This window comes from Mesoplodon densirostris, chromosome 18 (genome assembly GCF_025265405.1).
Source record: "Mesoplodon densirostris isolate mMesDen1 chromosome 18, mMesDen1 primary haplotype, whole genome shotgun sequence".
Taxonomy (NCBI): Eukaryota; Metazoa; Chordata; class Mammalia; order Artiodactyla; family Ziphiidae; genus Mesoplodon; species Mesoplodon densirostris.
In genome coordinates, this window is record NC_082678.1 from 59804561 (window position 1) to 59829769 (window position 25209).

Sequence of the window (25209 nt, forward strand, 5' to 3'; positions counted from 1 at the left end):
ATATTAACATAAATAACATTTCAATGAATAGTAACTTTCTCTAAAGCAAAATAATATTTGATGAGAAAACTTGTAATGTTTGCGTTTTTGGAAATCTTTGTATGGCTTAAAAAAAGACAACTGGATTCTCATGTGAGAATTACGAGAGAATATTTAAGACAGTTTTTATAACCACTCCATTTGTTCAGAAGTTAAATAGAGATATGGAAGATATAAAAGACCCAAATTGAACTTCTTGAGAATGGACTATATTTGAAATGGAAAATACACTGGATGGCATGAACAACAGATTAAACATTGCAGAAGAAAAGATTAATGAACTTGAAGGCGTTAGCAGTAGAAACTATTCAAAATATGAACATAGAAAAATGAATTCCTAAACTGAAAAACAACTTGAAGTAGCTTAATGTACAGATATCTGGCATCCTCAAAGGAGGGGATGGGAAGAAAAAAGTAAATACTTTCTGAACTTTGTGAAAGCTTTAAATCCACGGATCGAGGAAGTTCAGTGAACTACAAGCACATGAAACATGAAGAAAACACCAAAGCACATGATAATCAAATTGCTCAAAGCCAGTGATAAAAAATCTTAAACTGGCAGTGAAAAAAAAGATGTTATATTTAGAGGCACAAAGATAAGGGTGAAATCGGGTTTCTCACTGGAAACAATACAAGTGAAATGATAATACAGCAACATTTTTAAAGGATGGAAAGAAAGAAATATTAACCTAGAATTCTATAATCAGCAAAAATATATTTTAAAAAATATAGTGAAACTAAGACATTTTCAGACCTGGACTGTGAGGAATGTTAAGTGCATGCTACAGATAGAAGGGAAATAATACCAGTTGGACCTCTGAATCTAAACAAAGAAATGAAGAGCATCCGAAATGGAAATTGCCTGGATAAATAAAAAATTTTTTTCTGTTACCAAAGTAATTTTAAATGATAATTGACTGTTTAGTCAAAAATTATAACATTGTATTTTGGGATTTTTAACGTATGTAGAAGCAAAATACATGATAACAACAGCCATATAAAGGCCAAAAGGGTAGAGCATGGACGTATAACATAAGATTCTGACAGTATATGTGAAGTGTTATAATAACAATTAAAGCTAGACTGTGATAAGTTAAAGATACCTACTATCCTATTCCTTTCTGTTGCCTGCTGTAACAAATTACCACAAATGTGGCAGCTTAAAACAATAGGAAAAATTTCCCTCACAGTTTCAGAGGCCAGAAATCCAAAAACTATTGCTAGGCCAAAATCGAGGTTTCAGCAGGGTTGTACTAGCTCCAGAGACACTAAGGGAGATCCATTTCTTGCCTCCTTCAGCTTCTGCTCACTGCCAGCATTTCTGGGCTTGTGACCATGTCACTCCTGTCTCTGCCTTTGGTCACATGGCCTTACCTTTTTTTGTCTCTGTCAAATCTTCCTCTTCTTTTCTCTTACAGTGACACTCATGGTTACATTCTGGGTCCACATGGATGTTCCAGGATAGTCCCCTCATCTCAGGATCCTTGGTTTAATCACAACTGTATATTCCCATTTACATGTTCCAGGGATTAGGATATTGATATCTTGGGGACACTGTTCAGCCTCCCACAACTATAAACTATAAAGCCACTGCTAAAATGACAAAGACATTTAGTTTATAAAGCAACAAAGGGGATAAAATTGAAACAAATCCTAATCTTAAGGAAGGCAGGAAAAGAGAGCAGGTAACAAAAAACAGATGGGACAGATACCAATTCGTGGTACTATAAATGGTCTAAACACCCCAATTAAAAGGCAGAGATTGTCAGATTGCCTAAAAAAGCAAAACTCAAGCATATGCTAACCCCAAGAAACATACTTTAAAGGTAAAGATATACCATACTAGTACTAATCAAAACCAAGTTGGAACTGTTGTTTTAATATCAAAGTAGGTTTCAAAGGAAAGCATATTACCAGAGATGAAGAAGTTTATTTCATAGTGATAAAAGGATCAGTTAATGAAGAGGACATATAACGACTATAAACATTTCTGTTTACACCGTGATAACAGATCTTCAAAATACATGAAACAAAAACTGATAGGAGTATAAGGAGAAATAGACAAAAACTATTCTCTCAATTGATATAACAGGTAGGCAGAAAGCATCAAGATTATAGTACATTTGAACAGCACTATCAACCAACCTGACCTGATTGACATTTATAGACCATGTGATCCAACAGGAGCAGAATACAAATTATTCTTACGTGTGCACAGAATATTCATCAAGAAAGACCATATTCTGGAACATAGAACATGTGTCAATAAATTCATAAGTATTCAAATCATTCAGATTGTTTTTTTACCATAATGGAATTAATTTAGATGTTAGTAACAGATATTTTGAAAATCCGACGTATTTTAAAGTTAAATAACACACTTCTAAATAACCCCTGGATCAAAGAGGAGATTATAAGAGTTTCTCTTTAAGTGTTTTAAAATGAATTGAAATGAAAACACAATATACCAGAATTTGTAGAATGCTGCTAAAGCAGTAGATAGGGGGAAATTTATAGCACTAAATGCCTACATAAGTGAAAAGCAGAAAGGCCTTAAATCAGTGATGTCAATGTCTAATAAACTAGAAATAAGAAGTTAAATGGAAAGTAAACAGAAGAAAGGAAATAACAAAGATCAAAGAGTGTAGTGAAATAAACAAATGCTGTAGAGAAAATCATTGAAATCAAAAGGACATCAAAATTTGAGGGCTAATACTATATGACTAAGATTTATAATAAGGCCACAGTATCAGCATAATACAACATAGTATTAGCATAAGAATAGACAGACGAAGAATGGAATATACAGATTTCTTCCACTATCCAAAAGTAGAGCGGTCCTATGAAAGCTTTTGTAGGCTGAAATGGTATAAAGTGAAGGAACAATTACCTTAGGACACATCTTGCTAATGGATGCACAAAATATATCAGGACAAAGCATAGATACTCACAGACACAGTTCAGAGCTATGACGGCTTGATACTGAGATGCTGGGTATGATTCCCAGGGAAGGAGCTTGGCGGTGCTGCTCTTGCTGCTTGGAGCATGCCTCTGTAATGGCTTTCTACAAAATAAGCACTGAATGCTGTTTTCACTTTTCAGCTCTTTTTGTAAAAACAAAATTTCTCTTCAGATTTCTTTTGGTTAGCAAAAACAGGTACTAGTGTAAGTTCTTTTGTAAAAGTTAAGTGGCATAAAGAGAATGTTTGAAAATGGGGGATAGCTGTACTATGATTCTAGAAATAAACACACATTCATTAGGAAACTATTTTTTGACAAAGATGCAAAGACAGTGCTATGGGGAAAGTGTAGTCTTTTCAACAAATTGTGCTTGAACATTTGGATATACATATGCAAAAAAATTGAACTTGGACCCATACCTCACACTATATACTTAAACTTACTGAAAATTGATCATAGACCTAGATTTAGATCCTAAAACAATAAAACTTACTGGACACAACGTAGGAGAAAATTTTCCTTTGGGTTGGGCAATGCTAGTTTAGTTACAATGCAAAAACACAATCCATAAAGAAACACATTTGTAAATTAGGCATCATGAGAATTGTAAAGTTCTCTTCTTCAGATTACGTGGATTTGTATCAAGAATATATAAGGAATTTGAAATTCAACAATAAAAAAATAAACAAGGTCTCTTTTCCATAAAGGCAAATAGTTTGTCAGACACCCCACTAAAGAAGATTTATGGATGGCAAAATAATCCTGTGTAAGATGTTTAATAGTGTAAGTCATTAGGGAAGCAAATTTATCTACAGGACTTCCCTGGTGGCGCAGTAGTTAAGAATCTGCCTGCCATCGCACAGGTCACGGGTTCGATCCCTGGTCCAGGAGGATCCCACATGCCACGGAGCATCCAAGCCCGTGCACCATAACTACTGAACCTGCACTCTAGAGCCCGCGAGCCACAGCTACTGAAGCCCACGCTCCTAGAGCCCGTGCTCTGCAACAAAGAGAAGCCACTGCAATGAGAAGCTCGTGCACCGCAACAAAGAGTAGCCCCTGCTCTCCCCAACTGGGGAAGGCCTGCACGCAGCAACGAAGACCCAACACAGACAAAAATAAATAAAGAAAGAAATTTTAAAAAATAGTAAATTTTAAAAAAAGAAAATTTTCTACAATACCACTGTGTCCTATTAGAGTGGCTATAATTACAAAGATCATACCACATGTTGGCAAGAATATAGAGAAATTTGAAGTCTTATATGTTTCTGGTGGGAATGTAAAATGATACAACCACTTTTGTAAACCATTTGGTGATTTGTTAAAAAGTTAAACATACACTTACTGTGTGACTCAGCTAAACCACTCCTAGATATTCACCCCAGAGAAAAGGAACTAGATGTCCATTCAGAGACTTCCAGAAATGTTCATGGTAACTTTATTTGGAATAGCCAAATAAAATCAACCGTAATTGCCACCAACAGATGACTAGATAAGCAAATTTTGGTATGTCTATACAGTGGAATAACACTCAGCAATAAAAAGTAATGAACGGTTGATACATGCAACAATGAGAATGACTTATTTTTTTATTTCTTATTTTTTTAATATTATTTATTTTGGCTGCTCCAGGTTTTAGTTGTAGCATGCAGACTCTTAGTTGCGGAATGCCTGTGGGATCTAGTTCCCTGACCAGGGATCAAACCAAGGCCCCCTGAGTTGGAAGCATGCAGTCTTACCCACCACCAGGGAAGTCCCTAGGAATGACTTTTAAATTAATTATTCTTAGTGAAAGCAGCTGGATAAAAAAGAGCACATATATATGATTCCACTTATATAAACCTCTAGAAAAATGCAAACTAGTCTATAGTGACAGAATGCAGGTGTGCGGTTGCTTAGAGATGGGACGGGCTGGGCTAAGGTTGGGTGGAAGGTGGAGGGAGAAGGTAAGAGGGAAGAATTACAAAAGGCAGAGGAAACTTCGGGAATGATGGATATGTTTAGTATCTTGATTGTCATAATGGTGATGGTTTTATGGGTATATATAAATATGTGTGAAACTTACCAAATTATACATTTCAGTTACACTTCATTAAAGCTGTTTTACTCAAAAAAACAACAACTAAAATGTCATTGGTCTGCCTTATACTTTGCATGGATCTTTTACTCATGCGTGATTTTGTAACAACATGGATTAATCATTTGGAAAATAATGACTTACTAAGTAGTGTTGACACATTTCATTATGCAGTATCAGTCACATTCATGGATATCACCATTTGCACAACGAAAGTCTTGAAGTATTGGAAAGCTTTTAAGCTCATGTGGTACATAGAAATTTTCCAGGATTCTGTTTTTTCACTTGAAAGTGTGTTTTATCATTGGCAACAAACACTGACAATTCTTTTCCTTAGTTGTTTTGGCACAGAAAATGTCTGCTGGGTATCCACAACCAAATAACCATTGTTTGTCAGTTCTCTGAATTTGAGGTTTCACAAAAAAAGTGACTGATGATCTTGGAACTCAGCTGAACAAAGTGATTTTTCCAAGGCAACCACTGCATATCACAATGCAGCATAAGTACTTTATGTATATTTCCCATTTGTGACACCAAGCACTGGGGTTTAATAACATTTATCATGTTTACTACTTCAAAGACATTCTTTTTTTAAAAAAATTTATTTATTTTATTTATTTATTTTTGGCTATGTTGGGTCTTCATTGCCGCGCACGGGCTTTCTCTAGTTGTGGCGAGCAGGACTGCTCTTCGTTGAGGTGCGCTGGCTTCTCATTGTGGTGGCTTCGCCTGTTGCGGAACACGGGCTCTAGGCGTGCGAGCTTCAGTAGTTGTCGCACGCGGGCTCAGTAGTTGTGGCTCACGGGCTCTAGAGCACAGGCTCAGTAGTTGTGGTACATGGGCTTAGTTGCTTGGCGGCATGTGGGATCTTCCCGGACCAGGGCTCGAACCCATGTCCCCTGCATTGGCAGGCGGATTCTTTTTTTTTTTTTTTTTTTTTTTTTTTTTTTTTTTTTTTTTTTTTTGTGGTACGCGGGCCTCTCACTGTTGTGGCCTCTCCCGTTGTGGAGCACAGGATCCGGATGCGCAGGCTCAGTGGCCATGGCTCACAGGCCCAGCCGCTCCGCGGCATGTGGGATCCTCCCGGACCGGGGCACGAACCCATGTCCCCTGCATCGGCAGGCGGACTCTCAACCACTGCGCCACCAGGGAAGCCCTGGCAGGTGGATTCTCAACCACGTGCCACCAGGGCAGCCCAAAGACATTCTTGAGAGACATTGAAAAATATTTTTCCCATCTGAAAGTGTGTAGCAGTGCATAATATAATGACTACTGGTACATTTTAACTACCGTTGGCTTTTGCACCGTTAGTGCAGATGTCAAACACTGCGGAAAAGGCAAATAACATCTTAGCGTTATCATGAAGATAGTTTTGACTTTTTGGATCACTGAAAGGATCATGGGAACTGACCCCCAGTGACACAACTTCTGACATAGACTAACCTTAGTGCAGAATATTCTTGCCATGACTGGTGAGTCAAACTATGAATAATGCTAGTACTATGGAAAGGATTCTGGCCTCTGAGTTGTAAGTATGTTGTAGTCATAGCTCTGTTCCAAATCTCCTGTGTGATCTGAAACAGTGGACTGACCTGTATGGTTCTTTTTTTTTTTTTTTTTTTTTTTGCGGTATGCGGGCCTCTCACTGTTGTGGCCTCCCCCGTTGCGGAGCACAGGCTCCGGACGCGCAGGCTCAGCGGCCATGGCTCACGGGCCCAGCCGCTCCGCGGCATATGGGATCCTCCCAGACCGGGGCACGAACCCGTATCCCCTGCATCGGCAGGCGGACTCTCAACCACTTGCGCCACCAGGGAGGCCCTGTATGGTTCTTATAACAGCTAACGTCTGCTGAATATATGCTTTGTGCTATGCACTGTGCCTTGTGTAACCCATGTTGCTTTGCTACCACCTCATGAGCTGTTAAATGCTATTTATCACTCCCATTTCACAGATGGAAATACCATAGCTAAGTTATTCACTCAAGTTCAGCATTGTTAAGGTGCAGTCTTTTTAACATAGATTTTTCTTTCTCTGTATTCTTTGTTCTTAACCACCAAGCTCTGTTTTGTTCCCTGAAATCAGCCCTTGTGACTGGGAAAGGTGGTTGATCTTGGGCAGAATTATAAAAAGTTTAGTGATTAAAAGATTTTGTTCATAACCCCATTGCTACCATTAATCTTGGTTCTCTTCTTGTCTCTTGATCAATTTATTTCCTGTATATAGGCATACTTCAAGATATTGGAGGTTTGGTTCCAGACCACCACAATAAAGCAAGTTACATGAATATTTTGCTTTCTTGGTGCATATAAAAGTTATGTTTAAACTATACTACAGTCTGTTAAGTGTGCACTAGCTGTATGTCTGGAAAAAAAAACAATGTACATACCTTAATTTAAAAATACTTCATTGCTCTAAAATGCTAACCACCACTGAGTCATAATGTTTTTGCTGGTGGAGGGTCTTGCCTCAACGTTTGATGGCTGCTGACTGATCAGGGTGGTGATTGCTGAAGTCTGGGGTGGGTGTAGCAATTTCTTTAAACAAGACAACAGTAAAGTTTGCTGCATTGATTGACTCGTCTTTTCATGAATGATTACTCTGTAGCATGCAGTGCTGTTTGATAGTATTTTACCCACAGTAGAACTTCTTTCAGATTTGGATTCAATCCTCTCAAACCCTGACTCTGCTTTATCAACTAAGTTGATGTAATATGCTAAATCCTTTGTTGTCATTTCAACAATCTTCACAGCATCTTCACCTGGAAGTAGATTCCATCTCAAGAAACCCTGTTTTTTTTTTTTTTTTGCTTATCCATAAAAAGCAACTCCTCATCTGTTAAAGTTTTATCATGAGATTGTAGCAATTCAGTCACATCTTCAGGCTCTACTTCTGATTCTCATTCTCTTGCTATTTTTACAATATCTGCAGTTACTTCCTCCACTGAATTCTTGAACTACTCAAAGTCATTTGTGAGGTTTGGAATCAAGTTCTTTCAAAGTCTTCTTAATGTTGATATTTTGACCTCTTCCCACAAATCATGAATGATCTTAATGGCATCTAGAATGGTGAATCCTTTCCAGAAGGTTTTCAATTTACTTTGCCCAGATCCATCAGAGCAATCACTATCTACGGCAGCTATTGCCTTAAGAAATATATTTCTTAAATACTAAGACTTGAAAGTCAGAATTACTCCTTGATCTGTGGACTGCAGAACGGATGTGTGTTAGCAGGCATGAAAACAACGTTAACCTTGTACATCTCCATCAGAGCGCTTGGGTGACTAGGTGCATTGTCAGTGAGCAGTAATATTTTGCAAAAAATCTTTCTTTCCAGAGCGGTAAATCTCAAGTGGGTTTAAAATATTCAGTTAACCATATGTAAAGAGATGGGCTGTCATCAGGCTTTGTTGTTCTCTTTATAGAGCACAGGCAGAGTAAATTTAACATAATTCTTAAGGACTCTAGGGTTTTCAGAATGGTAAATGAACATTAGCCTCAACTTTTAAGTCACCAGCTTACATTAGCTCCTGACAAGAGAGTCAGCCTGCCCTTGGACGCTTCAGATTCAGGCATTTACTTCTGGATAACTTGCTGCAGCTTCTGTATCAGCACTTCTATGTTATGGAGACAGCTTCTTTCCTTCAACCTTATGAACCACCTCTGCTGGCTTCAGACGTTTCTTCTACTGCTTCCTTGCCTCTCTCAGCCTTTGTAGAATTGAGAGTTAGGGCCTTACTGTGGACTAAGCTTTTGGCTTAAGGGAGTGTTGTACTTGGGTACTTTTATTGTTGACATATATACTTCGGGAACTTAAAGTTTACATTGTCTTATAAGCAGTAATAACATTATCAGTGGTAATGAAATATTATCATTCAGGATACTAAGGTTGAAAGAGATTAGACTTTGTGTATTTGTTAGATATTATCTGAATACCTTAATAAGAATGTTCTATTTAGATAAAAACAGACATCTTATCATCTCTTCTTTTTTTTTCTGGCCATGTCATGCAGCTTGTGGGATATTAGTTCCCTAACCAGGGATTGAACCCACGCCCTCGGCAGTGAAAGCACAGAGTCCTAACCACTGGACCGCCAGGGAATTCCCTTATTACCTGTTAATTCTCTTAACACTTCGGCAAGCCTAGAGAAGAGTCTTGAATATTATCTTATTAATTATTGAAACGTCATTCAATTACGAAATTGAGAGTTTAACAGTGAGGTAGTCTTACTGTCAAAATATGAAATAAAAATGTAAATCATTGTATTATCTAGTAGATTTTAATAACGCTTGGGACCCTGCAGAAATAATTTCATAATTTCATTATACTTAAATATCTTTCTCACTGTGTGTGTTATAATACACCTGTGTAGGCTTTCTGAGGAAATTTGTGCATGAGTGACATCCTTGAATTGACTCTTAACAGTATTTACTGATCTGACTTTTGTTTTAGAGAAGGAAATTTTTGCATGAGTGGCATCCTTGAATTGACTCTTAACAGTATTTACTGATCTGACTTTTGTTTTAGAGAAGGAAATTTCTTTGAGTTGCTTAAGCAAAGAGTAGAACTTTCCCTTGGGGAGTAATACTAATGAGACTAAAATTTTAAGTTAATAATTGTTAAATTCATTCAGACTTTCAGTTTGATAAAAGAAGGGAATTTAAGTTGGAATATTCAAATTTGAGGTTTTAGTTTTATCTAAGATTAGGGTTGAGATGCTATATAAATAATTTAACTTGGATTAATTGCTGTATTTAATAGAAACATAGGTATATCTCTGTCATGATTTTAAAGAACTAATGCAGATGAAACAATGATCTTTTTTCAAACATTATATGTTTTTTCATATAAAAAACTGATTTTTCAAAAAGTGTTCTATATTGATTTTAAACTTTTACCTGTTTTGATCCTGGATGTATTTAACCATCTGCATTAATGTCTTTCTCCTTAGATTTTCAATATTCTTTGTTGTTTCTCTGAATTTTGCATTTTCTTAATACTCATTTGTAAAATTTTTTTGAGGTGAGATTCGTATAATTTAAAATTTTAAAATACACAATTTAAGGACTTCCTGGTGGCACAGTGGTTAAGAATCCGCCTGCCAATGCAGGGGACACGGGTTCGAGCCCTGGTCCGGGAAGATCCCACATGCCATGGAGCAACTAAGCCTGTGCGCCACAACTACTGAAGCCCATGTGCCTGGAGCCCTTGCTCTGCAACAAGAGAAGCCGCCACAGTGAGAAGCCCGCGCACCGCAATGAAGAGTAGCCCCCGCTCGCCTCAACTAGAGGAAAGCCTGCGCGCAAAGAAGACCCAACGCAGCCAAAAATAAATAAATAAAAAATACACAATTCAGTGGAACTTAGTGCATTTCCAGTGTTTCACAGTCACCACCTCTCTCTAGTTACAGAACACTTCCATCATCCTAGAACACCTCGTACCCATCCCTTCCTTCCCCCAATCCTAGACAACTACTACTCTGCTTTCTCTGTGTACTTGCCTATTCTGGATATTTCATATAAAAGTTCATACAATTTGGGATCGTTTATATTTGGCTTCTGTTTACTTAGCATAGTGTTTCCAGGGTTCACCAAATGTTGAAGCATATATCAAAACTTCATTCCTTTATATGGCTGAACAATATTCCATTGTATATATAGACCTCAATTTGTTTATCAATTCATCTGTTGATTGACATATGGGTTGCTTCCATCTTTTGGCTGTTACGAATAATCCTGCTATAAATATTCATGTATGAGTTTCTATATGGGCATATGTTAATTCTGTGTTTTTAACATTTTGAGAAATTACCAAACTGTTCTCCACAGTTGGCTGTCCCATTCTCTGTGCCTACCATTTTAAGATTACATTTTATAGCCATCCTAGTGAATATGAAGTGGTATCTCATTGTGGTTTTGACTTGCATTTCCTTAATGACCAGTGAAATTGAACATCTTTTCATTTGTTTTTTTGGCCATTTGTATATCTTCTTTGGAGAAATGTCTGAAATTCAAGTCTATTTTCCATTTTTAAATTAGGTTGCTTGTCTTTTAATTGTTGAGTTCTGAGAATTCTCTCTACATTTTGTATACTAAACCCTTATCAGACATATGATTTGAAAACTTTCTCCCATTCTGTGGGTTGTATTTTTGCTTTCTTGATAATGTCCTCTGATACACAAAAATTTTAAATTTTTGCGAAGTCCAAATTACCTATTTTTTCTTTACTTGTTCATACTTTTGGAGTCAAATCTATGAATCCATTGCCAAATTCGAATTCATGAATATTTACCCCAGTGTTTTCTTCTAAGAGTTTTATAGTTTTAGCCCTTACATTTAGGTCATTGATCCATTTTGAGTTAATTTTTGTATATGAAATTAGAAAGTTGTATATGAAATATACATATGAAATTTGTATGTGAAATTTGCACATAGCAATCAGATTTTCTCAGCACCATTTGGGTTTTTTGTTGTTTTGATTTATTTTGTTTTGGTGGGATCCCAGTTGCTTGACTAGGGATTTAACCTTGGGCCCACAGCAGTGAAAGCAGAGAGTCCCAGCCACTGGGCCACCAGGGAATTCCCTCAGCACTGTTTGTTGAAGAAACTTTTTTTTTCCCTATTGAATCAGAACCCTTGTCAAAAATCTATTGCACACTGATATTGGGGTTTATTTCTGGACATTTAATGGCACCCTTTGCCTTACAACTGCCATAATAATTAGGCAGACAAAATATCACAGCTTTTGTATTAGTTTGTGCCATCAATCTGTATAATGCACTGTGAGAGATACTAATATAAAAATCATCTGACAGTACTTAAATACGGTTGACCCTTGAACAACACAGGGCTTAGAGGCACCAATCCTCCACACAGTCAAAAACTGCATGTCACTTACAATTGGCCCTCCCTATCCTGGGTTCCTCTGTATCCATGGTTCTACATCCTTGGATTCAAACAACTGCAGATTGTGTAGTACTGTAGTATTTACTATTTAAAAAATTCACATTTAACTGGACCATTGCAGTTCGAACTTAGGTTGTTCAACGGTCGCCTGTACTTACGTTTATTTGTAGATAAAGAGCTGTAATTTTTTCTTTTGCCTTTGCAAGCAGAAATAGCAGACTGAGGTATTGGGTTTTTCTTTTAAAAGTTTATCTCCGCTAAAAAAGAAGCTTTATGGCTACTGTTGGATGTTCCTTCTGATCTTTATTTTTTCACTTCTCTTTCTTGCAATAGCAGTACTTTCTTAGTAAAAATGACTTTGAAGACTTGAGAGTTTTATACTATATAAGATACGGAAATCTAAATGTACTGGCTTTCCCATTGTATACTTATTTTCTATTAGAAAATTTTATAGGCTTGACTTGCTGAATACACAGTTGATTTATGATAAGTTGAATTGGAAAAACATAGTATTCAAAATTTATTATTTATTTACCTCAAAGAAAATGGCAGAACATTGTGAGGAAACATAGGTAATGAATATATGGAAAAATACATAGTGTTGCTAAAATGTGTAACTTTGAAAGTACTATTTTATACAGAATTTATTCATTATTTGAGGTGGTATTTTATACCTGCTATATTGGTAAACATTTTTAAAGGGGATGAAGGACCTAGTGCCAATCATATTGTGGTAGCCCCTTTATATTACTGTCGTGACGGTCCTTTCTGAAACACATGTAGCTGTGTATATCAATAAGTTTCCCCTTAGGTACTTAATCACCTTAATGTTTTTTTTTTTTTTTTTTTTTTTTTTTTTTTTTTGGCGGTATGCGGGCCTCTCACTGTTGTGGCCTCCCCCGTTGCGGAGCACAGGCTCCGGACGCGCAGGCTCCGGACGCGCAGGCTCAGCGGCCATGGCTCACGGGCCCAGCCGCTCCGCGGCATATGGGATCCTCCCAGACCGGGGCACGAACCCGTATCCCCTGCATCGGCAGGCGGACTCTCAACCACTTGCGCCACCAGGGAGGCCCCACCTTAATGTTTTGATGGAATTTATTCTTGCTTTACTAACTCTATATTAATAGTCTTTTCAATTTTAGATATGAATACCGTGTAGAGATGGTTCATCAGTCCTGCAATGATCCTACCAAAAATATCATTCGAGAATTTGCATCTGACTTTGAAGTTGGAGAATGTTGGGGTTATAATCGATTTTTCCGTTTGGACTTACTTGCAAATGAAGGATACTTGAATCGACAAAATGATACAGTGATTTTAAGGTAATAGGAAACATTTATATCATGGCTTTTATCACAGGGAATAATGTCATCAGAATTGTAAAGTCTTTTCACTTAACAAAGATGAATATCGAAATTCATACTAACTCTAACCTTACCATGTTCTTAACCATTTAATTTCAGGAGTCCTGTGTGGTCAGTGAATAAGTTAGTCAGAAATGTGTTTGACATCTAGTTAGTAGTTCCATAAAAAGTAAACTACTGGGGCTTCGCTGATGGCGCAGTGGTTAAGAATCCGCCTGCCAATGCAGGGGACTCGGGATTGAGCCCTGGTCTGGGAAGATCCCACATGCCACAGAGCAACTAAGCCCGTGTGTCACAACTACTGAGCCTGTGCTCTAGAGCCCGCAAGCCACAACTACTGAGCCCATGTGCCACAACTACTGAAGCCCAAGTGCCTAGAGCCGTGCTCCACAACAAGCCACCACAATGAGAAGCCCACGCACCACAACGAAGAGTAGCCCCCATTCACCGCAACTAGAGAAAGCCCGTGCACAGCAACAAAGACACAACGCAGCCAAAAATAAATTTTTTAAAAAAATAAACTACTATTTCCAGTAAATGTGGTAACGTCCCATTTATCTATTGAACTTCTAGCAACCTCACTATTTGGAAATCCAAGAATAGTGTGGGATCAAGTGCTTATTTTTTTCCACTTGGCATTGTGTATTATATTTGGATGACTGGTTTCGAAAGCTTAATTTAACAAAACGATTTTCAGTTTTTTCTAGAGAACAGCAAATTAAAAGTAAGGGAATAGAGATGAAAATTGATGAAAATAAATTAAGTGATGGTAGTTGGTGTGTTATTTGCAAGAAAGGACAGAACATAAACAGTGACTATAAAGTTACAGCCCTATTTAATATTAAGACCCAGTGCAGATGGAGCCAAAAATAAAATAAATTTATTTTAAAAATTTAAAAATTAAAAAAATAATAAATTCAAATATGTATTGAACTGAGTGGTTTCAGAATGTTTAACAGTTTAGTAAGTTTCCATCAAATAATTTTAAAAGCTTTTTTCCTTAAAAGAGATTTGAATATACTCTTTTAAATTTCACTTATTCTGATTTCTTTGTCCTTGAGCATGCTGGATGAGTTGCTGTTATATCACCCTTTACTATTATGTGTTCTTCATAATGTTTCTGGGAGAATAAGGAAGTATAAAAAGAGATTCTTGCATTTTGAGTATAGAAAAAAATTCATGTTTTTGTCATCTCTTCTTTTGGGGGATTATTTTAGTATCATTTTATAACCTTTTAGGTTTTCTTAAATTATTCACTAAAAGAAATATCAATAATTTGTTCCTGTTTCACACTTTAACCAGAGAGGATTGTAAAATTATTCAAATACCAATCTTACCAGCCTGCAAAACAGCCTTTTTTTTTTTTTTTTTTTTTTTTGCGGTACGCGGGCCTCTCACTGCCGTGGCCTCTCCCGTTGCGGAGCACAGGCTCCGGACGTGCAGGCCCAGCGGCCATGACTCACGGGCCCAGCCGCTCCGCGGCATGTGGGATCTTCCCGGACCGGGGCACGAACCCGTGTCCCCTGCATCAGCAGGCAGACTCCCAACCACTGCGCCACCAGGCAAGCCCAAAACAGCCGTTTTTTATGACCTTAGTCATCTCTTTATTGGAGTCATAGTAATGTAAATGGAGTCATGTTCAGCTATCTAACAAAGGTAAGGATGGGGTTTTTTGCTTTAATAAGTATTAGTTTTTTTAAAGTACAGATAACTCTGAAGAGATCAAGATTCTATCGTGTATCCATTTATATGCTTTAATATAGAGAGATACTTGTTTTTTTCCTAACCCTAGCTGAAATATGCCATATTGTGATATATGGAGAGCTTTGATTTTAAACTGCTATCTGGATGGGGTTGGGAATGTAGGTTATTCAGAGCATGTAACTCTTTGAGGGACAGTAAAGCAGTCCTGGGTAGCTGACCCTTTACGTGATTTTTTTCTTGCTATGGAGTAGGAAATATGGGAACGAGAGATAGAAAAGGAATGAAAAAAAGCAGTGCCTAAAACAAACTTCGCCTGTTTTACTAGGGTCTGACCTAGGCAAGAAAGGAGAAGGAAGGCATTAACTCTCTCCTTCCTGCATAGTACGATCCTCTTCTTCCCAGCTTATGATCAACACTGTATTTGAGCTAGATTATTATAGTAAATATGTTTTAGTAGATTAGTTTGGAAGTTTAACTGTGATGTGTAATGTTATTTCTTTAGAAAAATAGTTTGAATTTGACAACTGACTTTTCAGAACCATGTCATTATAATTTGTGGACTACATATACAAATGGCAAATACCAGGAGCTCTGAGTTCTGAATTTTGGCCTTATAATGTAATCAAGTAAACTTAAAATTCTAGGATTTAAGGCTTGGTTCATAATATTTTACTGTTTGGATTATTTTTCATGTGCAGTTATTCTTTTAAGGTTTCAGGTTCGTTCACCAACTTTCTTTCAAAAATGCCGGGACCAGCATTGGTATATTACTCAATTGGAAGCTGCACAGACTAGCTATATCCAACAAATAAATAACCTTAAAGAGGTAAGCAAAAAAACATATATTTGGTTTTAGTGTTTCATATTGTCTTACTGGTGTATTACATTTGTAGTTAGATTTTGGATATTATTGCTGTTTGTAATTTTGTAGAAAAATCCACTTGTTCTTTATTCTCACTACCTTTGAACCTCTAATTCTGGACTGTCCAATTCAGTAGCCACTAGCCACATGTGGCTGTGTAGACATAATTAAAATTAAAAATTCAGTTCCTTAGTTACAGTAGCTAGCTGGTATTGGGAATTGCAGATGTAGAACATTTCCATCATTGCATAAAATTGTATTGGACAGTGCTTCTCTAGTTGAGGCAAACTCTGTGTTTCTCTCAGTGACTTGGGTATTTCTCTTCCCCATGCTGTTTTGAATTTAGAGGATTATAAGCTATGGAACAATTGAATGTTGCCCTATCTTGAAGTCTCACTATTGTTGAACTGAGCACTGGGGAGGATCAGTTAATGAATTTTTATTTTACAATGGCAAACTAAATTATGTAAGGAATGTCTCTTTCTACAAGTGGATATGGGGGTGCGATGAGAAGTTTGAAGTGCTGAGAGTGGTTAATATATGAGAGAAGAAAAGATGAATATTTTCAAAAATTTTCATGTTAAGTTAAACTGCCTGTATTTACTACGCGGTTTGCTAATTGTATAGCTTGGGCTAGAAATGAGAAGAAAGATGAAAATAAATTGGGCAGTTTTTCTTTGTCATAGATTTTCCCATAAGCAAAAGTCAGGAAGGTATGAGATAGATGGTGCAAAAAATGGTTTTATGAACATCTGGATATATGTTTTTTTTTTTGCTTGAAATAATTTTACTGTACGAGTGGAGGACTGCTTATGACTCTGCTTGTGTTGTTTTGTTTTAAAAGAGACTTACTATTGAGTTGTCTCGAACTCAGAAATCAAGAGATTTGTCACCACCAGATAATCATCTTAGCCCCCAAAATGATGACACTCCTGAGACACGAGCTAAGAAGTCTGGATCATGTGCTGACATGCTTCTCCAAGATTGTCCTACTACAACTTCTGTAAGAGAGGCCAAGGAGGATGAAGAAGATGAGGAGAAGATTCAGAATGAAGATTATCATGTAATAATTAGACCTATTTTAGATTCATTTTGTGTTTGAAAAGAGAAATGATATCATGGTTTCCAACATACGATAGGGGAAATCAATGTGCTGAAAATCTTGTCCACTTATATTTTCATTATTAGTGTATGCCCTTTTGTAACTGTTAATAAGTCAGAAATTGTTGCATCAAAATTATTTCAAGGTTCTAAAAATTAATTTATTATAGAAAACTGTACATTCTACAAAACAAACTGTGATGTACATTCTAGAAGCTATGTAAGTTGTAGATTTTTAAAATGTGTCCTGGGGCTTCCCTGGTGGCACAGTGGTTGAGAATCCACCAGCCAATGCAGGGGACATGGGTTCGAGCTGTGGTCTGGGAAGATCCCACATGCCGCGGAGCAACTAAGCCCGTGCGCTGCAACTACTGAGCCTGCGCTCTAGAGCCCGCGAGCCACAACTACTGAGCCCATGTGCCACAACTACTGAGCCCATGTGCCACAACTACTGAGCCCATGTGCCACAACTACTGAAGCCCACATGCCTAGAGTCCATGCTCTGCAACAGGAGGAGCCATCACAGTTAGAAGCCCACGTGCCGCAACGAAGAGTAGACCCCACTCGCTGCAACTAGGGAAAGCCTGTGCCCAGCAGCGAAGACCCAACGCAGCCAAAAATAAATAAATTTAAAAAAAATCTTAAAAAAAAAAAAAGGTGTCTGCTTTCCATTCACTGAATCTAGTTAAAGTACCTTATCATTGCCTATGTAGGTAGGATGATTTAGGTTTTGGGAGATAGCCAGGTTTTGTCCCAGGTAAACTACAACTAGAATGAGATTTCAAGAAGTGGTTGTTATTGTTTAAGATCAGAGAGAGATGGAGAGATAAGCTTTTTTTGAGGCTTCAGGTATATGTTAGAATGAAGGAGCCAGTGGGGAGAAAGATTGAAAATAAGGTCCAGGTATTAACAAAACCATTTATTTAAGGAGATAATAGAGGTTGGAATGGAGCACTCAGGTGAAGCAGTTAACCTTTGATAGAATGAGTTAAAGGTAGGGTGGAGTTTGCAGGTAGGGCAGCTGAAAGTTGTGGGCATTTATGCTTAATAGCCAATATGTTTTTCTGTGTAGATAGGTGACAGGGTTTTATAATCATGTTGAGGATAATAGAGGTTAGATAGGTCTCGAGGCGTGATGGTTTGAAATGTTACTTTGTGAGGAAGCTGATGTGGACTATATGAAGCATTTCCAGTCATGTCGAAGGCCCAGCTGACACTGGCAGAAATAACTTATTAGTGGTACCAGGTAGTGTGGTTATGTGAGTTATCTCTACACGGGCAGCAGTCTAGGCACAGGAGCGGAGAATTCTGATGATTACCTTAGTCTTTGGTGCTGGTGCTTGGGCCATGGGCTGAGTGAAAACATTTGAGATAGAAGTCTTCTTTCTTTGCCTTAATCTAGCATGAGCTTTCAGATGGAGATCTGGATCTGGATCTTGTTGGTGAAGATGAAGTAAATCATATCGATGGGAGCAGTTCTTCTGCCAGTTCCACAGCAACAAGTAACACGGAAGAAAATGACATTGATGAAGAAACCATGTGAGTGTTCACATTAACTACCACTATAAATCATCTAAGTGGTAATTATTAGAAGCATATTAATTAAGTTAGGCCTAAAGGTGTGGATATTAAGGATTTGTTTTTCTTGATCTACAGTATCTTATATAAATAACTAAAGGAACTTGAAGGGAAGAGTGAACTGATTTCCTCCCTGTCATCTCTGGGTTCCAAACTGAGTTTTAGTTTTTGCTTTAGCTTTTAATTTTGCAATTATTTCATATTAAAGAAAAGTTGCAAAAATATTAACAGAGAATTCCCGTATTTCCTTTGCCCAGATTAATTCCCCAAATTTAATATTTTGCTTTGTTATGTTTCTTTTCTCTCACTCTATGTAATTTTTCTGTGAGACATTTGAGATTAAGTGAATATACTTCTCATTGTGTACTTTTAAAAACAAGTATGTTTCTTATGTAATTTCAGTACCATTATCAAAACCAGGAAGTTAACATTGATGTAATACTATAATCTATGACCTTACAGAAATTTTGACAGTGATGTCCTTTGGCCGGTTTAGGATCCAATTCAGGATCACATGTTGCTTTTTTTTTTTTTTTTTTGGCGGTACGCGGGCCTCTCACTGTTGTGGCCTCTCCTGTTGCGGAGCACAGGCTCCGGACGCACAGGCTCAGCGGCCATGGCTCACAGGCCCAGCCGCTTCGCGGCATGTGGGATCTTCCCGGACCGGGGCGCAAACCCGTGTCCCCTGCATCGGCAGACAGACTCTCAACCACTGCGCCACTAGGGAAGCCCCATATGTTGCTTTTTGTTAAGACTCTTTAATCTGCTTCAGTCTGGTTCATGTAGTCTTTTTTTTTTTGTTTTGTTTTTGTTTTTCATGACTTTGACACTTCAGAGAAATACAGGTGGTTATTTTGTAGGAAGTCCCTCAGTTTGGAGTAGTCTGATATTTCCTCATAATCAGATTGAGGTAATGCACTTTTGGCAGGAATAAGACAGAAGTGATGATGTAGCTTTTTCAGCGCATCAGTATGAGGGGACAGTGGAGGGCACATGTCTTCAATCTGTCCCATTATGGTTGATTGATTTAGAATACTTGGTTAAGGTGATGTCTGCCAGATCACTCTACTTTTCCCCTTTGTAATTAATAAGTATCACGTGGGGGCATATTTGGAGACTGTAAATATCTTATTCTTGTTGTACTTTAGTCCACTAATTTTGTCATTCATTGGTGATTCTTGCTTGAAAAAGATGACTGTGCTGATGGCTGAATGATGATTTGCTAATGCCATTATTCCTTCTACGTTTATTAATTGCAATTCTATTCTAAGGAAGAACGTTCCCCTCCGCCACATTCATTAATTAACTAATTAATTTCATTAGTATAGACTCATGGAGTTTTGTATTTTTAAATCATTTCATCCACTTACTGTCATAATTTATTGCTCAGATTTTCCCGGATTTGGCCAGTGGCAGCCTTTTAAAAACTCTTGTGGCCTTTCTAGACGTCCTCATTATTTTATAAGCACTTTCTTATTTTCTGGCACTACAAGACATTCCAGGTTCATCTTGTACTTTCTCTGTCCCCGCCCTGGCACCAGCCATTTCATGAGAGTAAGGTGAGAGTTTTAAACCCCCTATTTGACCTCACCCCCCATTTCCACAACTTAGCTCCTCAAAATAGACCTTTTTCACTTAATGTTCCCTCTTTAGCATACGTGGCAAATTGCCTAAAAGGGTTAGTTAAAATGTGAAGCCTTTAAGTCACCAAATCAGGAATCATTATTAGTGATATTTTTAAATATATAGAATAGAACTGATTGATTTGAATTAACATGGAAAATTCTTTTGGTGATTCTATAAAGTGGAATCCACCTTGATAATAGCTTAAATATATGGTTCTATCTGAATTAATTCCTTTGACTGTTAGGTCTCTTGACTTTTTTCAAGGTAGTTTTGAGGGCAGTTGGATTTTACGTAAAATTGGATTCACAGCATCTCATTAGATTGACTTTTTAATGCTTTTTCTACTAGAAGGTGTTTGATTATGTTCCCTTTATATACATACATCTACAATATCTTGATCCAAACTGTTTTATATAATTCATAGAAACAGCACAGTTAATCTTGAGCTAATTTGAGCATCTAGGGAATCATAAATTGTTAGCTCTTACAAATTAAGGTCAGTTCCTTGTATAGATGGGGAAATAGATACACAGTTGATTTGGATAATGGTTATTATAAACAGCTTTTAGTTAGGTAGAACACATTTATCAAGTAGGCTTTTCTTCTTTTCCTCCCCCTCAGTCTTTCTGTGATAGTATTATATATTTTCCTCCTGCTGTTTTTTTCTTTTTATTTTAAGGTAATTGTAAATTCACTTGCAGTTGGAGGAAATAATACAAGATCCCATATACCCTTTGCCCAGTTTTCCCCAGTAAAATTTGGATACATGCTTTGCAAATACTTTCTCCCACTCAGTAGCTTGTCTTCTCCCGCTCTGTAGCTTGTCTTTTCATGTTCTTAACAGGGTCTTTTGCCAATCAGAAGTTTTTAATCTTTCAACAGTGTTTTGTAATTTTCAGAGTATATGTTTTACACATCTTTTGTTTAATTCATTCCTAAGTATCTATTCTTTTTTATGCTATTGTAAATGCAATTCACTTTTCTTTTTAAATTTCCTTTGTGGATTGTTCTTTTGCAAGTACATGAAAATCCAGTTGATTTTTGTATCTTGCAACATTGCTAACTCGTTTATTAGTTCTAATAGTTTTTTAATGGATTCTTTAGGTTTTTCTATATACAGTATTACATCTGTAAATAGATTTAGTTTTACTTCTTTTTTTCCAATTTGGGTGCCTTTTATCTCTTTTTCTTGCCTAAGTTCACTGCATAGAATGTTGAATAGAATTGGTGGTAGTGGACATTCTTTTTTTTTTTTTTTAATAGATTTATTTATTTATTTTGGCCGCATCGGGTCTTTGTTGCTGCACGTGGGCTTTCTCTAGTTGCGGTGAGCGGCGCTCTTCGTTGTGGTGCACGGGCTTCTCATTGCAGAGGCTTCTCTTGTTGCAGAGCACGGTCTTTAGGCGCGCGGGCTTTAGTAGTTGTGGTACGCAGGCTCAGTAGTTGTGGTTTTGGCTCGTGGGCTCTAGAGTGCAGGCTCAGGAGTTGTGGCACAGGGGCTTAGTTGCTCCATGGCATGTGGGATCTTCCCAGACCAGGGATTGAACCCGTGTCCCCTCCATTGGCAGGCGGCTTCTTAACCACTGCGAGGAGTGGACATTCTTTCTTGTCTTGTTCCTGATATTAGAGGGAAAGTGTTCAGTCTTTCACCATTAAGTGTTATGTTAGCTGTGGGTTTTCCATAGGTGCTCTTCTAGTCCTGGTTTATTATGTTTTTATTATGAAAGGGTATTGGATTTTGTCATATTCTCCTTCTGCATCTATTCAGATGATCATGTAGTTGTTTGTTTTTTTTTTATTCTGTTGATATGGTGTTTTACATTAGTTGATTTTCAGATTCTAAACCAACTTTGTATTCCTTGGTTAAATTCTATTCTGCCTTGATGTGTAATTCTTCTTATGTTTTGCTGGATTCCATTTGAGGGTATTTTTTTATGTTCTTAATAGTGTTATACCTTTCTCTGTGGCTCTGTGTTTAGAGCCTGCTTCCTCCTGCAGGCAAAATCTCTGAGCCAGAGCTGTGAATCTGGAGTGAGCACAAAGGTGTGCTTATTTCTCCCACTTTAGAAGCTGACCCGTCGGGGATGGGCAAGTTGGGGGCTGTAGCCTCAGATCTTTTCAGTTTGTCTTCTCAGGCCTGGGACTTCTGCTTTATGAGTGAATTGGGGCAATGGGGATCTGGGCCCCAGTTAGCTCAGCATGCTGCATCCAAGGTAGAGCCTTGGGTCTGGGTAAAAGAAGGGAATCCCTACCTCTTGGCCACATATACCTGACTTTAGCCTCGGCCACATACACCTGACTTTAGCCTCGGCCACAGGTAGCTGGGAACAGGATGAGAAATGCTGATGTCTTGCTCCTCCTGGGAATATAGCCCTTCTATTGGGGAGCTGTGGGAAATGGGAGCCCTATGTTCTTGGCTGCACCAGTCTGAAGTGGAATTTCTGTATCACCGAATGGGGGTGGGGAGTGGTCTTGGTTCAAGTACCACAGACTCACTGTTGTTACCAAATTTTAGTACATTTTTTTGAGATGTTTTCATTTGCTATATGCTCTTAGAACCATTTCCAGAGTCTCTAAAGGGTTGCTTTAAAAAATAATTTTCACCAGTATCACTGGAAAGCAGATCAGTAGAGCTACTCGTGCTGTCAGTCCGGGAACTGATTTTAAGACTTCTTTAAATACCCAAAACTAGCACTGATTAGTGCTGTTCCATATAGTACTTTGTCATTTAAAATAAGATGATTGGGTTTTGATAGACAACACCCTCTTTTCTGAAATAGTATTTTAAGAAAATAGTGTTTAGTCACATACAGTAATTTAAACATCTTTCTTAACCTTAAAGTGTACTGTGTTAAGCCTAATTTACTACCATTAGGTTACAAATTCTTTGAAGCTATAATCTCTTCTGCTTACAATGGTTTTCAGATTTTCTATTTTAAAAATTAAATGTTGCCAACCTATCTTGGTATTTTAAAAAGGTAGATTGAGCATTAATAATACTGCCCGTACATGTGATAATGACAAAAGTCTTTTCCCTCACTTTTGTATTTAGAACTATTCTATTACTTCACGGGAGAAAGCTATACACAATTGTTATGAAGTTCACTGAGGTGTGACACGTAATGTTAATTGTACTTACTATGTGGAATGATGAACTTTGTGTACTCTTAGGTCTGGAGAAAATGATGTGGAATACAACACCATGGAATTGGAAGAGGGAGAACTCCTGGAAGATGCAGCTGCATCAGGACCTCCAGGTACTGAGGCCAGGCCCCACACGCTGTCGGCCTTCTCTGTGCTCTTCTCTGAACGTCTCATCTGTTGAGATGTGGCAGCCGTAGCTCTACGTGGTTCACGGTGTCAGAAGGACTGTATTTTATGTATGGATTTCAGAGTGAATTACTGGTAGTATTTAAAACAGTAATAATATCTAAAATTTGATGTGTTCTATGTTCCAGGCACTGTGCATAAGCACTTTATGTGCACCTTATCTCATTTGCCTATAAAATTCTTGGAGATAGGTTTTAATATCATCTTCTTTTTATAGCTGTAGAAACTGATGTGTAAAGGAATTAAGCAACTTGCTGTCTTTTCACAATTAAGTAAATGAAAGAGAGGAATTCGAGTTTTCAGTTTATTTGAGTCCAAAGCTCATCATCTTATCTACTTTTATATACTTAACTGTCTTCTTACGATACATAAGTCTTATTTGTATATCTATCTCAATTATAAGAATGATCTGAATAGAATTGTTGAATCTTTGACTTACAGAGGACCTTTTAAGAACTCATTTTATATGTGGGAAGAACTCAGAGATTTAGTTGCTTAGATCACATAGGTAGTTGTTGGTATAGCCAGACTAGAACCTCACATCGTCTTCGTGGACCCAGTTTTTTGCCAAGGTACACTGCTCCTCCTAGGATAACCTTACTTAAATAGTAGGTGTTTCTTTTGTGTTCTTGGACCTATTTAATTAAGCATGGGAATCTTGGCTAGAACAATTAACAGCTAGTTTGTACTGCTTCTACTTTACCGGTGCTGTGTTGGGTCTTAGTTTCTGTGTCGGTCTTAGCTGCGGCCGGATCTTTTGTTGCAGCTCACAGGCTCAGTAGTTGTGGTGTGTGGGTTTCTCTCTAGTTGTGGCATGCAGGCTCCAGAGCACGTGGGTTTTGTTGCCCCGTGGCATGTGGGATCTTAGTTCCCCCAACCAGGGACCGAACCTGTGTCCCCTGCATTGGAAGGTGGATTCTTTACCACTGGACCACCAGGGAAGTCCCCCATACTGTTTGGATGACTGTAGCTTTGTAGTGTAGTTTGAAATCAGGGAGTATGATACCTCCAGCTATGTTCTTTCTCAAGATTGCTTTGGCTCTTCAGGGTCTTTTGTGTTTCCATACAAATATTAGGATTCTTTGTTCTAGTTCTGTGAAAAATGCTGTTGGTGTTTGAATCTGTAGATTGCCTTGGGTAGTATGGTCATTTTAACAATATTAATTCTTCCTGTCTATGAGCACAGTGTATCTTTCCATTTGTGTTTTCTTCAGTTTCTTTCATCAGTGTCTTAACAGTTTTCAGAGTGCAACTCTGTTATCTCCTTGGTTAGATTTATTCCTAGGTATTTTTTTCTTCTTAATGAAATTGTAAATGAGATTATTTTCTAATTTCTCCTTCCGATAGTTTGTTACTAGAGTATAGATATGCAACAGATTTTTGTTTTGTATTAGTTTTGTATCCTGAAACTTTACTGAATTTGTTGAAGAGTTCTAGTAGTTTTTTGGTGGTATCTTTAGTGTTTTCTATGTATAGTATCATGTCGTCTGCAAACAGTGACAGTTTTACTTCTTCCTTTCCAATTTGGATTTAAAAAAAATTTTTCTTCCTGTCTAATTGCTGTGGCTAGGATTTCCAGTATTATGTTGAATAAAAGTGGTGAGAGTGGACGTCCTTGTCTTGTTCCTGATCACAGAGGAAATGCTTTCATCTTTTCACTGTTGA

General features: G+C 37.6%; 1 protein-coding gene across 7 annotated transcripts in view; it reads left to right on the forward strand.

Annotated features, from left to right (window-relative positions):
• The window catches only part of TRIM37 (tripartite motif containing 37), a 147178-nt gene that overhangs the window by 54905 nt on the left and 67064 nt on the right, over nucleotides 1-25209 (forward strand). For 5 of the 7 annotated variants that reach the window (XM_060082870.1, XM_060082872.1, XM_060082873.1 and 2 more), the window contains exons 13-17: nucleotides 13107-13301; nucleotides 15759-15873; nucleotides 16754-16972; nucleotides 18413-18549; nucleotides 23386-23471. In XM_060082870.1, coding sequence (XP_059938853.1) covers nucleotides 13107-13301; nucleotides 15759-15873; nucleotides 16754-16972; nucleotides 18413-18549; nucleotides 23386-23471 — 752 coding nt within the window. The remainder of the gene's footprint in view (nucleotides 1-13106; nucleotides 13302-15758; nucleotides 15874-16753; nucleotides 16973-18412; nucleotides 18550-23385; nucleotides 23472-25209) is intronic. The other 2 variants (XM_060082871.1, XM_060082875.1) reach the window with 1 other exon arrangement.